We start from the raw sequence: 14,521 nt of genomic DNA, 5'->3' as shown, positions 1-14,521 counted from the left end.
AGCTCTGTACAAGCGAAACAAAAAATATTTTTGCTATCCTCCCTTTTAGCATTTGTTTATTGATATTTCGAGATTACGTAAAAAATTCACTGAAAAAAAGAACTCAATATTTAAAAAGTTATGAGCTGGCAAAGTGGGTGCTGCCAAAAAAATGGGGTGTCGTGGCGTGCATGATATCAACCCTTCTGGTCATTTGAAACAAAAAAAGCGAACAGATTCTTAATTAGTATGGATGCCGCTATCGTCTGAATCTTGGAAAAGTCAATACAACATTTTTTCACAAAATGACGGCCGTTTGAAACAAAATTTCTTAATTCGCACGTTTTTTTGACAATTCCGAACGTTTAAAGATAGTAATATTAAAGATTTTGAGCTAAGCGTAGTCCGGACGATAGAGGAGTATATAAGGAAAATTCAGACCAAATTTATAATAAATCGGTTCATTAGAACTTGAGATATCGTGCACGCCAACTCGAAAAAAGTAGTTTCGAGAAAAACGCGTTTAAAGTTTTGAGACAAGTTTACTCGGACAACGTCTACCGTCTACTGTTCATTTGTTCCGGTTGGACCGAAGCAGATGCTGCGTTACAAAAATGGCTGTAACTCATAAAATAATTGAAATTTTGAAAAATCCTTTTAAGGGCATATTCTTGAATGTCTAAACTTTGGAAATATGGAAAAAATTTTCGATTTTTTCAAATTTCTAGACCAGAATACCCCCTTAACACAGTGCACCGTTAGATGCAAGATTTCTTCTCATTTTTTTTTATTGATGTTCTAATAAAAATGTTTGATTGTTCAATGGGGCACTTTTTATTTCAAAGTATCTTCTATTTATCGGTTATATTCAAAATGCCCTAACTGACATTTTTCATTCAATTTTTACAATTTTAGGAACGTGATAGTCAAAGTGTTAATGAAAACAATTGAAAATGGGTTAAGCCTCAACTGTTTCGATTACGAATAACCATCATAAAAGATTAAAATTTTTTTTTGAATGCTGGTATCGATAAACCATTAACGTTCTTTTTGGTTAAATCGTTAGTTTGGTTACCGATAACCATTGAAAAATTGTCCGCCATTGATAAAGAAAACGGCCATTCGTAATCAAAATCATTTGAATAAAAATATAAATATGACAAATATTTAGAGCGTGGTCTGCTCACCAATTTCAACTACGTTGAAATACCTCGTCAAACTCGTCATTCTGAACAATTTTTTTCTATATATGTTACCGCTGCTCGGCTTTAATTTCCGAGATATTCGTAAAAAGCTTTTGAAATTTGCTTGGTAATATTGGCTTGGCAACTAAGTGATTGCGGATTTTGTCAATACCACCTAATGACAAAACCCGCAATAACTTAGTTGCCCAATCTGGTCTCTGAATATGGCGCATTTTACAGCACGTGACAAGTACTGCAGGAGCTGATTTAGTAAACTAAAATGAGGGGAATAAGGATCGTACGAACGTACATGCTCCGTATGACCTTGTTTTCGAGTCACAACTTTATTTTTCCACGGAACAGACTTTCGTGCAGATACGACGAGATTGAATGTCACGTGATGGATATGATAAAACGTATGTGGTTGTTGTGCCATGCAGCTCCTAAAACGTTACTTGGGCCGACTGTTTCCCGACAAATGGATGGGTCGTGCTGGCCCCACATCCTGGCTAGCTTCATCTCCAAGCTTGAATTCGCTGCTTTAAAGTCCGTAGTTTATAATAAAACGTCACAGTGAACGTTGACAGTGTTTCAACACTTTGTCACACGTCGACTAAAATCACTGACAAATTCGTCCAAGACCAGGTCAGTTCAAACGAGTTGAAAATCCATGAAACGACGTATACACGTTTGTATTGAAACTGGAAGTTGTGGCTTGAAGCAGTTTCTCTGACGATATATAAGCAACTATTAGAACACGAAATGAGCTGTAACTGGAAAACAAGGTCGTACCGAGCATACACATATGTTTGTACGGAAGTTTCTTTTTATTTTAGTCTGCTGAATCGTGGTCCCAACGTGTCCTGAAACGCTCTGTACATTGCGTGTATCGTACGAGACATTTCGAAGTTTCATTTAGCATTGTTACGAGACTCGAGTTTTATAGACGTAAAAGCTTTTTAAAAGCGTTCAAATACTTTCCTCAGCCAACGTACACGGCGACTGCTGTAATTAGATCAAACCATAACATAGAAATAGTGGAAGATAGGAAAAGATTTCATTAAGCAAAACATTGGAACGGTTTGAAAGAAATGTCTACGAGAAAGTAATCTCTTTAATCGCTGTAAACGTGTTTAGCGAAACGTTCGTCTATATTCCATCGTCTGAAACTTACATATGGTTTGGCCTAGTTGCGAGGAACACCCTGTGTACTTGTATATTTCGCGTCACCTCCTCCGAATCGTTGCAACGGAGGCAACGCGAGACTCGTTCGACCGCCACAGAGAAGAGGAACGATCGAGCGTTTTTTTAGTAACAAGCGAGGTGAAGGACGAGTAACAACGAGTATGCAGCAACGTTAGGAGCATCGGACGGTTAAAATAAATCCGATTGAAACGAGTGACAGCGTGCGGAGAATGCAGCGAGCAGAGGAATTAATCAGCCGTCTATGTCGTTCCGGACACCTGCAGGTCCGAACACACGACGAGAATCGTTGCAATGTCGTCGGGCGGATGCATTCTTCGTGGTAAGTCGGCTGAAGCTGAAGGGAGAGCGTGGTGCAAGCATGGAGCAAACATGACAAGCACAGGCAGGAGGAAAAGCGACCAATTGACGCTCGAGACTCGATTCCCGAAACCACGCGATTCTCATCCTCGAGAACTTGCCCGGTCCACTGATCACGAAGCGTCGTTTCATAGAAGCGTAAGCGTCGTCTATTGGAGACGACGATACGTCTACGCTGCTGTTTAGTTCATAAAACGTACAGTAAAGGTAATTGTAAGTTTACGCCAAGTCCGTGTTTGTTGGAAAATCCGCAGCGCAAAAAGATTGGCTGTGACAGATATCTGTAGACAATCGTCTTAACACTTAGCCAACCGCCAAGCCAATCTATAACGCTGTGCACGTCGAATTTTTCCAAGTATCGAGCACTAATGTTCGTTACTTAAGAAACAAACGAGTCTAAAAATGATTTAAGCGGTGAAGTACATTTTGCGGTGGTGATTTTCTTTAATGATTGCACGTATTGTTTATAGAAAAAGTAAAATTGAAAGTATTTAAAAGTGTAAAAAAATATAGGTAAAATTGAAAACATTAACGACGATTAAAGATAAATAACAGGACTTGATGGTGAAATTAAAAATTCATAATGCATTTCAATATTCTTTTACAGTTTGCTATCGTTCGATTATATTGGATTGGCAACTAAGTGATTGCGGATTTTATCGTTAGGTGATAATGGCAAAATCCGCAACCACTTAGTTGCCAATCCAATAACTTTAATTACCCATAACTGACAGTGTAACTTTTTAATTAATTTCAACACCACTAAATTCGTATATTTCATTATATACTGTAGTTTATAAAGGCAGAAAAAGTGGTGCAACTAATTGGCAATAATTCCAGGTAAACACTAATTGATAATAACAAAGAAAAATGTTGGTTTTACAATTTCATTTTAAAATTCCTACTTCATGTTATATTTTTTCCGCAATGATGTAATAACTTTCGCGACGATAACTAAAAGAACAATATAATGAATTTTATTTTGTCTTTTATGTATTCAAACTGAAGCTAATTTTGTATCAAGGCTACTTGTACCAATACCAGTCAAAATGACTGGTACATGTCAGTGTAAAAGGGTGCTGTAATCTGTTTATCGAACCCCAATTAACCAGTTTCCCCATTTTCTACAACTTGCCATATGTTTTTCCAATTTTTCGATATGACGATATCGGTTATCAGGAAAATTCCGGATCGATCGCTGGATCGCTAGATGCTAACACTAGAAACACCACACCAGTCAAAATGACTGGTTTTACAATTTTATAAACGTGTCAACCCTCGTTTAGGGATCATGGCCCCAGATAGACCAATAATACCAAAAATGTACTACGTAACATGTGTAATATCGTAGAATAGATTTGAATTAGAGGTCGGTTGAAAATAGAAAAAAAACCGTGTACGTCGTCTTTCGTGGTTTGTTTACATCCAAGAGCGCCTAGTAACAGCGACGCGAGAAAGGATAAGCAGCGTCAAAATAGAGGTACGGTTTCATATTTCAAGGAATAGCAATCGAGAGGCCAGAGTATGTGAGCCGAAAAGTGTGTATGTGTGTGAGAGGACGAGAGCAAGAACGAGCACGACCGGGCAGGAGTGTATTGGCGGAGATCAGAGCTAATTGTTTTGAGTCGTCGAAGAGTAGAGTCGTGAGAATTGATAGAGTTGTTAGAGAGAGAGAGTGTGTGTGTTAGATTCGTTGTAACGAGAGTGGTCAAATAACTGTAAAGTTATTTGATATAGATACGAGTACTGCATTTAGTTTCCGTTAAATATCGTTCTCTGTCCAATTTATATTTGTATATTCAATTTAATATTAATAAATTGTAAGTAATCGAAAAAAAAATTTCTATCCTTATTTTTCGATATTACACATGTAATTCCTTCCGTAAGAGAGTAATGAATCAATAAATATAAAAATATTCTATTATTAGGTATTTTTTAAAGACCAGTCATTTTCACTGGTTTTGATAGAAATATCTTCCTGTTAATTATCGGTAGTTCTAGTGTTAATACGCTTATTAGACAGGCGCGGGACGCTTCGTGGACAGTGGACCTAGCGTGATCGGCTTTCTAAGGCTGAGTCTCGAGTATCGCGGATTTTCGTGTACCTGGAGTGGCGAGAGGTTTCGGTTGAGTAGGCGTTGCATTGGGTCCTCCGACTACCGACGACGCCGCAGGACTGTACGCTCTCATTAGTTGGCCTCCGCGTGGCAGGGTGCTGCTTCCTCCGACGTAGTATCCGCTGTTTCCGGAAGTCGAGTTCTTCGCCGTCTAAAACACAGATGGCACGTCGAAACGTTACTCGTCTGACATAATCGACTGATACGACAAGTGGTAGTTGAGGCGAAAGGGACACATATTAAACGGGACATTATACACATGTACATAGCAATGACAGTAGTAGAGTCTCGATTATCCGAGCTGATGTGCACCGAGCCTATCAAGCGTACCAAGCCTATCGGATAATCGAAAACTCGGATAATAAGATCATAAGAAACATTTTGATTGTGTAATATTACAGATATATTGGGTTGGCAATATTTTGTCAATACCAGATAATGACAAAAACCGCAATCACTTAGTTGTAAGTCCAATATTTAACATTGATTAACTATTTAATTGATTCAATCGATCCAACTATTTAATTGATCAATCGCATTTACGATAGTCGCCTATTTACTCTTTTGTGCTCTTTACGTTAAATTTTCGAAAAAAAAGGGAAGAGTGGAATTTTGACAAAGTTCAAAGTATCTCGAATAATACGGAACATCGGTGAAACTAAGTGATTGCGGATTTTGTCAATAGTAGCTAATGACAAAAGCCGCAATCACTTAGTTGCCAACCCAATATTTAACACGAATTAACTATATAATTGATTCAATAAATCCTACTATTTATTTGATCATTTGAGCATTAACAATAGTCGTTTATTTACTGTTTTGTGCTCTTTACGTTAAATTTTCGAAAAAAAAGGGAAGAGTGCAGTTGTGGCAAAGTTCAAACATCGGTTAAACGGAACTCGGATAACCCATGTCCCGCAGACTCCACTGTACACAAAAGATGATAGATCTTTGCATTTTCGCATTTCAGTCAGAATCCCATGGCTAAAATGCCATAGTATATACTACAATGGTAAGACAGAATCTATTTTGCATTACCAAGGAGGCTGATATATTGGGTTGGCAACTAAGTGTTTGCGGATTTTGTCATTACCACCTAATGACAAAATCTGCCATTAGTTGCCATTAGGTGGTAATGACAAAATCTGCAATCACTCAGTTGCCAACCCAATACATGTATGCATAAGGTACTAAGTATATTCGATGTAGCATGTATGTATGTGTATCTGCATGCGTAAATGTGTAAAGTAATGTATATACATATACATATACATATATATATATATATATATATATATATATATATATATACATATATATATATATATATATATATATATATATATATATATATATATATATATATATATATATATATATATTATACATAATAATAAGGATAGAATAGGTATAATTTTACAGACAAATAGAATTATAATATAAAAAGGGTAACCTCGCAGTATATTGAGATATTATGGAGTGGTGCTGTGTTACATTAATACCATGCTATCGACTGTTGCTTTTGGATGTGCTGTTGATCTTAAAATTAGATTATTTCCATTTATGTATTATTCCTTACATTGGCAAGCAGATCATGGTTTAATTCCAACGATATGCAACGTGAATGGAGCGTCGATAACACCTACAAATTATTAGTATTGATAAATTCTCTCTTGTATAATGGTAACAAGTTTGATAATAAAACCGATGAAATTTGTTCAAATGCTAAAGTTCGAGTATTTTGTTAGAATGAGAAAAATCTCGTAGAAATGAAAAAGGTTTTTCTAATAAGATAAACTTGTAACTTGTCGATTCCATGAACTAAATCTTGGTTACATAGTTTACGTGTATTGCATGTTATTTATTTATTTATTTATTTAACGAATTACACCAGTACATGACGCGAAATATAAAAGAACGAGCGCTAATTTTTAAGCCACGATTTGTACAATTTTATATAAATTAATATGCATACTTCAGAGGAAATTGTATTATATTCGTAACAAAAAGGAAATCAACGATTTCGGTAACGTCGTACGCAGTTGAACAAAATCTCCTGATACGATCCAAGTTACCTAAGCTATCCTCCGATATGCAGCTATACGAAGGAATTGCCTCCTTCTAACAGATAATTAAAAACATATAATTTAAACAGTTCCAAGATTTCTGAACGATCAACGAACCGATCGAAGATTTTAACCCTATCGTCTGCACATACTGTCGTTTAAGGGCATGCAGCTTTCCTTAGACTTTTGTGTTCCAAAAAATCCCCAAAAATTCTTGTATACTTTGCCCAGTTTCTACAACATCATCCTATAGTTTCACCGTGTTAGCTTTTCTTAAGCAGAGCGAAATTTAAACAAAGATATGGAAAAAATGCGAGATTACTTAAAATTACTAGTCGAAAACCACCAAATATACCGATGGAGGGTTCAAAAGTACGACCACGTCCTCTTTGGTTCTACGCTTTGTTCCAACGTGAGCATATTCAAATTGTCAACACTTTACCGACCGCTAGCGGTTCAACAGCATACGCACGTCCGACCGGCAGCTCAGGCGCAGATTCTCCCTGGCGCTGGCTTTGTTTCGGTTTAGACTCTCTCCGATACCATTCTTTTCGTGCATCGCGAACGGTAAGTTTTTCAAATTGATATAAAACTGTAGGAGCTTACAAAACAACGCAACTGACGCAACTGAGCAAGGTATCTTGGTACTAAATAACAAATTACTGCTCAAATAATGAGAAAGATTGTCGACGACAAAATGCCGATTAATATGCTATCGATCGGTAAGCGTCGGCGACAAAAAACCGATTAATAGGCTATCGGTCGGTAAGCGTCAGCGACAAGAAGCCGATTAATCAGCTATCGGTCAGCAAAGTATTAAGAATATCTTCATTTTTCAGTTGTGGCAAGTTTCGACTCTTGCGTGTGTTCACTGGCGGAGAAAAAACGTATGCAAGCAACTACCGGTAGAAAGTAATACGCAAAGCATTTCGAGCGTGCATTCGATCCTTGGACGACAAGAATCTTATGTGTTCATTTTTGTGAAAATGCGAACGTTCCGGTTTGAGAGGAAACGCGCGCAAGACAAACAAAAGAAGAAGACGCGGACATAGTCGCGGTGTCGTTTCGTCCAACGATGACGAAGATAATATTCGTGTAAATCAAGGCAGACTGTGTCTTCTCGTCTCGTTTTTACGCGAAGGTCGCGGTAAACCGACGTGTCGTCGATTTCACTCTGATTTTACGATTCATCAAGTCTCGGCAAACTTTCGCGTTTACCTCGACCAACGAGACAGATCACACATGCAGATAACTACGTTGCAACGTGAACAAATTCCGTAAAAGCTTTGTGACACTTGCATTTACGTACATAAATAGGCTGACGTCTTAGATACACGAGATCACCTAAATTTTTATTTAGGTCTTCTTTACCATCTTATGGAAAGATCTTCCAGTTGACAAAGTTCCACCATTGCACGCAAGGGCACGCGTAGCGCTGGAAGGAGCCCTTTCTCAAAGTCATTTTGTCACGAGCTTTGGAGGTGATATTTTTAAACGGAACATTTTTTTCATCCATCTAAAGCTACAAAGAAATTGCATGGTCCGTGTTTTAAGTAAAAGCCGGTTCCATGCGAAACTCGTTCGGTCCCTGCACAGTGTTCTTCCTTGTTTTTCATCAAATTCGATATGTAATATTCGAAATTGATACGAAAATGACGTAATATAGGAAAAGTTTATCGTTTAGTGAGAGCGGTAATTTACGCCCAGGTAATACAATCTAACTCAATCTTTTAAATTTGACGTCTAGTTGCTTTCTCTTTGCCTTTACTTTGATTTGTTATTTCCTCGTACACAGCCGTTGTAAATATTCGATCGAAAATTATCTAAATATACCTCGTGTCCAATAGCCATTTAATAAGACACAATACGGTAAAAATAATACGAAGTTAACATTTGTTTATAATAATAGAACGATCGCAAAATCAAAAGGATAGGAGAAATTTGATTTTTCTTATTTTGCTGAGTAACATATAAACAAAAACGCGGATTGTTGCTCTCTTGAAACAGTTGCATAAGTTTATGTTTATTAACCAGACGAAGGAGCTGCCTAAATATTAGCCAGGCAACACTATGTTTTTTATAGGATGCTGATATTTTGAAATGGCTTCTTTCACTGTCTAATATCCTAGCTCTGCTTTCAAAGTTGCGCAATCGTTATACGAGCCTCAAACCGATCTATCGCTTAACTACGTGCCTGTTATTTCGAACGAAAACCATTTCGTCCTATGCGTCATCGTTTGAATAGCAGCGAGAGGAGAGTGGCCAATCGACAAAGCAATTGTAAATGCCGCGGCTTTAAATCCTAACGACTTCTTCGATTTCTTTCGAACTCCTTCAGCTACACTCCTCGCCAAAAAAGTAGTTCACGCGTGCTATCTTTAATTTCTCAATGGCGCGTGTAAAGTTTGTCTAAATGGCGTCTGTAACGTATAATACGAAAACATTATGAGCTCAGGTTAGGTAATCAGGTCCAGAAATGCGTTCTGCATGATTATTTATTTGTTCTTCGATTAAATTTATGTTTTTTTATTATTTTATTATTATTGCTTAGTCCTCTCGGTTTTGGACGAACTTTTGATTTTACATCTCTTATGTCTATTTCTCTTCTTATACAGGGTGGTTGGTAACTGGTGGTACAAGCGGAAAGGGGTTGATTCTACGCGAAAAAAGAAGTCGAAAATATGGAATAAAAATTTTTTTCTTTTTTTTTTAATTTTTCCATCGAGACGACGATCTACAGTGAGATCCGTTATAACGAGACGCGATAAAGTGGACGCGTACCGAGCGAAAATTCAAAGTCAATTTTCTCGAAAGCAAAGCCTCGAACGAAAAATTGTTATTCTATATTTTCGACTTCTTTTTTCGCGTAGAATCACCCCCTTTCCGCTTGTACCACCAGTTACCAACCACCCTGTGTGTCTACCTCCCCTCTTTTCCACTCTATTCTATTACACTACCTTGCTTATTCTACCTCTGAAAACTAAAACTAGAAACTATGAATTAGCAACTAATGACTAAAAACTATTGCCACATTGGTCTTTAGCCTCCTTGCTGTGCATCCTTCCTGTCGTTTACCCTTCTCTTCTCTATTATTGCTTTCAGTTCTGTTAAACCTTCTCCAGTCTCGCTTAGCGTTTTTCCTATGTCCTTTGGTCCTCCCGTTATTTCACATTCTTCTATTACATGTCTCAGGTTTTCTTCTTTCCTTCTACATAGTCTGCATCTTGTTTTCCTCTCTTCTTTCCAGTATTCCCTTGCTTTGGTCTCGTTTTCGCATTTGAATCTTGCCAGTATTCTCCTGTCCTTCCATTTCATCCTCCCTTCTAAGTACTTTGGTCATTTTTCTTTGACTATGTTTCTGTAGTGTATATTATACTTGGATTCCCTTATCCTTTCCCCCTCTCTTCTGCTTCTCTCTTTCTTCTTTCTTCTATAATTTGGTCTGCTGTCATCCTTTCTTGCTCCTTTCTTGCTTCCATCTGTGTCTCTCCCTTTCTCACCTCTTCCAGTCTCTTCTTTCTCTTTCTTGCTCTTTTCCCTTCTTGGCCATTTCCCCATTCTCTCTCTCTCTCTCTCTTCCCTTTATACACTCCTTTCTACTAATTCCTTTTTTGATTCTAGGGCTTTCTCTTCGTACCTTGCTGCTCTTTTTAATGCTTTTTCTTTTACTTCTATTACCCTGCATTCTTCTATCAGTATATAATTTGGTGTTGTCATATCTAAGCCTAATATCCATTTCGCATATCTCCTTTGTACTCTAATTAAATTTATGTATAGGACATTATTTATTCTGCCATTGATGAACTTGATACTTGTCTTGGCGAAATAACCGATGCCGGGCCAAACCATCACGCTGCCTCCTCCCATTTGTCGTCGAATTGCCGACATTGTCTCTTTTCTTATGTCATGAAAATAATATTGCGATCCATCAGGACCATCCAAGTTGAATCTTTTTTCGTCTGAAAATAGCACCCTTCTCCGTTTCTTTTTCCAATGCACCGTTTCTTTTGCAAAGCTTAAACGTTCTACTTTGTGTTTCGTTGTTAACGAAGGATTCCTTTTTCAATTTTAGCCTCTTAATATCTTCGCAGGATAGTAGAACTCGACGAACACTCGAAACACTGGCACTAACACTAGATTTTTCCATTATTTGCTTCGTCGTTAATTGCCAGTTGGAAGCTACACTCAACATTGCTCGTTTATCACGATGGGACAACGATGACGGCCGACCAGTACTTTTCTTTTTGCCATAATCTTCAACATTTTTTAAGAAATTCCGTATTACTTTACGACTTCTTCTTATTATTTTCGATATTTCTGCTACTGATAACTGTTGCTGTTTTAGTTTAAGAATTTGCTTTTTTTCAGACTCGTTTAATTTTTTTCAGCATCCCATACTTACAAATTTATGTAATATTGTACTGTAATCTTTATTCGTTGATAAATCATGAACTACTGAACAGAGTGTGTTATCATTTCGTTCTTAAAATAAAACAACTTTTTTGTTGCACACTAAACCTCATAATATTTTTAATTATCTGAGCTCGTAATATTTTCATATTATAAGTTACAGACGAAAAATTTTACACGCGTCATTGAAAATTTAAAGATAGCACACCTGGGCTATCTTTTTGGCGAAGAATGTACGCTCGAGGCTCGTACAGTGACGGCCAGTGAAATAAATGGCAAGTGACAAATAAGCAAGCTGCTAGCAACCGTCCAGTAGTGTAATTAATTAACGAAATTGATGGAAATTTTTAGGCTTTGTGGTCAAGTAGGTAAAGAAAACAACTTTGCCCCACCACTCGCTATTAACCAGCTACGTCCATCCATTTCTTCAATGGAGTTCGCTCATTCAGTAGCTTGTCATTTTGTCACAGTAGTTGCCGGATTCGTTTGCCAAGCGGACCACCTGCTTCACTGAAGTTTGGGGACAAGCGAAATTTCTCGTTCAACCAACGATTCGTACACGTACGTACATAAAGTGGCTGACGAAAGTATTCAAACACTTACACTTACAAATTTCAATTAATAAAAATGAGGTGCACTAAACTAATTTGTTCAAACAATTTGGCATGTATAATGAGGGGAAAGTCTCAAGATTACACGAGTAAAATTTGAAAACGATTGAACAATATAGACAGGAGTTAGGATACGTTTATTAGAAACATTCATGACAAGTGTCTCACAAAAGTATTCTAACGCTGTAACACTGTTGATAGGTTTTCATCTTCCTTTGCAATGCGAATGTAAACATCATTGCTAAATGAAAATATTGGTACGTTCGCTTGATCTTAGAATATCGTTCCAGTAACAGTAACGTAAAAGTGTGCACAATAGTATTTAAAATGAATATCAAAAAGTCTGAAAGAAAAGTGTAAAAGAGAAATAATATTCCGATTACATGTGGATGGCAAATCATATAACGAGATTGCCGGAGTTGTGAACAGAAGTAAGTCAACGATACACTATATCATAAAAAAGTCAAAGAACGAGGGGACACTTGCAAACAAAGCTCGATACGTCGACCAAAGAAATTGACTGGAAGAGAGGAGAAAGTTATCATTGGCGAATTAAAAAAAAATCCTACTACATCCGCTCCTCAACTCGCAAGTATGGTAGCTGATATGTTTTATAAAAAAGTTTACCCGGAATTGTGTCGACGAATCTTACGAAACAGTGATTTTCATGGAGAGTACCGTGGAAGAAGCCATATGTTAATGCGGTAAATCATAAAAAAAGATTGACTTCTGCAAAAACCTATATTAATAAAGATAATTTTTTTTGGAACGGTCATCTTTTCGGACGAGTCAAAATTTAACATTTTTGGCTCGGGTGGTCAAAATTATGTGTGGAGAAAATCAAATACGGAATTGGAAATTCGTCATTTACATCAAATAGTAAAACACGAAGGTGGATCGGTCATGGTGTGGGGTGCATGGCTGCCGGTGGCACTGGAAATTTGATATTTATTGATGGAACACTTGATAAATATCAATATTTTAATATTTTAAAAAATAACCTTGAAGAAATTGCCCGTAAATTAGGATTACTGAAAGATTTCCACTTCCAACAAGATAATGATCCTAAGCATACTGCTAGAATTGTGAAAGAATGAATCGTATATAACACACCACACGTGTTAATTACTTCACCGCAAAGTCCAGACGTAAATCCTATTGAAAATTTATAGGCTGAAATGGGAAAAAGATGAAATAAATTTCAGATAATCTGAAAGCAAGTATTGAAAGATAAAATTATAAAAATATGGAACTCCGTTGAGTGTAGTTTTACAAAATCATTGGTTTACAGTATGGGACGTCGATTGAGACACACTATTGCTGCTAAAGTTGGCCCAACAAAATATTAATATCAAATAATTGAATAATATATGTAGCGTTCAAATACTTTTCTCAGTCACTTACAATCTTTTCCAAATTTTACTGATATAATCTTAAGACCTCCATCTTCCTACTGACATCTGCTTGTCTAAGCAAATTACTTTAATGTACATTATTTCGGTCATTCAAGTGTGCATATGCAAGCGTTCGAATACTTTCGTGAGCCACTGTATGTATTTACGAAAATGGACGAAAATACGACGTACAATGTGTTTATTGATATAATTAATAATAAATAATTAGATATAATAAAACCATAATACAGAAGATTATTAAAAGCAAATTTTGTAAACCTTTTAAAAAACATCGATCAGATCGTCATAGCATCAGACGATTAATATTGCAACGATGAGAAACTCTCCAAAAATTCAATGATTTACTTTCTCTTCTCCAATCGCTCTAAATATAATTTTGTGAAACATTCTTTCGTGAACATGAGAAACAAAAGACTAACGGAAGATTAGGTTAAACCTGAGACAAGATGAGCAACAAGAATTGCAGAAAATACGCAACACGGTCCATGATACACGATTTATACGAACAAGAAACAACAAACAACCAAGCGGAACGTTAACGCGAGTATCATCGTACGAAGTAACTGTAAGACGCGAGTACGTGAAAAGAAACGGTGAAATTACTTCGAATTTAGCGGTCAAACGATTCGTCGACTGGTATCATGGACAAGGTGCTCCTTCCTCTTCGCTATTCAACCTGTTCACGCGGGCTGTGCTCGCCCACCTTACCTTGCCACTAGCCTTGCTTAGTGTTGTTTACTCGCGTCGACTGTTCGCCACACCGGGCTTCGTTTCTCCTGCTCGAGATCGAACGTACAAGCAACCGACCAACTCTCGCAATTATCCAGATTTCGCTCAGAAGGACGATCCTTCGTTTCGAGATTAATCGAACGACCATTAGCAGACGATCGCTTCTTGGAAGAGGCTAAAGGGATGAACGGATCGAGCGGACGAACGGAGAACTCGTCGAAACTTTCTCAAACTTTCGACAATCGTCGAAATTATGCTATTGAAACCTTTCGTTTGATTTTATTGGGTTACGCAATAGTTCCATGTTGGGGGTCAACGATGCCGATAGAACAGAAACACGAGACTCCTATGCACAAGGTGGAGCTCACTCAGAAGGGATACATTCAGGTGAGAAAGTTTGGAAAGCTTAGAAATCGCTTCATTTTCTTCTTTACAATGAGATCTACG

At 37.2% G+C, this 14,521-nt stretch overlaps 2 protein-coding genes across 21 annotated transcripts in view; one reads left to right on the top strand and one right to left on the bottom strand.

Annotated features, from left to right (window-relative positions):
* The window catches only part of LOC126874421 (uncharacterized), a 171,172-nt gene that overhangs the window by 30,340 nt on the left and 126,311 nt on the right, over positions 1-14,521 (bottom strand). For 17 of the 19 annotated variants that reach the window (XR_007692789.1, XM_050636453.1, XM_050636463.1 and 14 more), the window contains 2 exons: positions 6,423-6,485; positions 4,832-4,994 (listed from right to left, as the gene is read on the bottom strand). Coding sequence is in view for 18 of the 19 variants with exons in the window: in XM_050636453.1 (XP_050492410.1) it covers positions 4,832-4,994; positions 6,423-6,485 (226 nt within the window). In the remaining variant the exon portion in view is untranslated. The remainder of the gene's footprint in view (positions 1-4,831; positions 4,995-6,422; positions 6,486-14,521) is intronic. The other 2 variants (XM_050636458.1, XM_050636467.1) reach the window with 1 other exon arrangement.
* LOC126874428 (uncharacterized) overlaps positions 11,758-14,521 on the top strand; it is a 34,034-nt gene continuing 31,270 nt past the window's right edge. The window contains exons 1-2 of one of the 2 annotated variants that reach the window (XM_050636492.1): positions 11,758-11,880; positions 13,750-14,461. In XM_050636492.1, coding sequence (XP_050492449.1) covers positions 14,258-14,461 — 204 coding nt within the window. In that variant the 5' untranslated portion in view covers positions 11,758-11,880; positions 13,750-14,257. Of the gene's footprint in view, positions 11,881-12,803; positions 14,462-14,521 lie in introns of those variants that run through there. The other variant, XR_007692791.1, reaches the window with a different exon arrangement.

This window comes from Bombus huntii, chromosome 16, assembly GCF_024542735.1.
Source record: "Bombus huntii isolate Logan2020A chromosome 16, iyBomHunt1.1, whole genome shotgun sequence".
NCBI lineage: Eukaryota > Metazoa > Arthropoda > Insecta > Hymenoptera > Apidae > Bombus > Bombus huntii.
The sequence above is the reverse complement of the archived record's forward strand: the minus strand, read 5'-3'. Positions and strand labels throughout refer to the sequence as shown.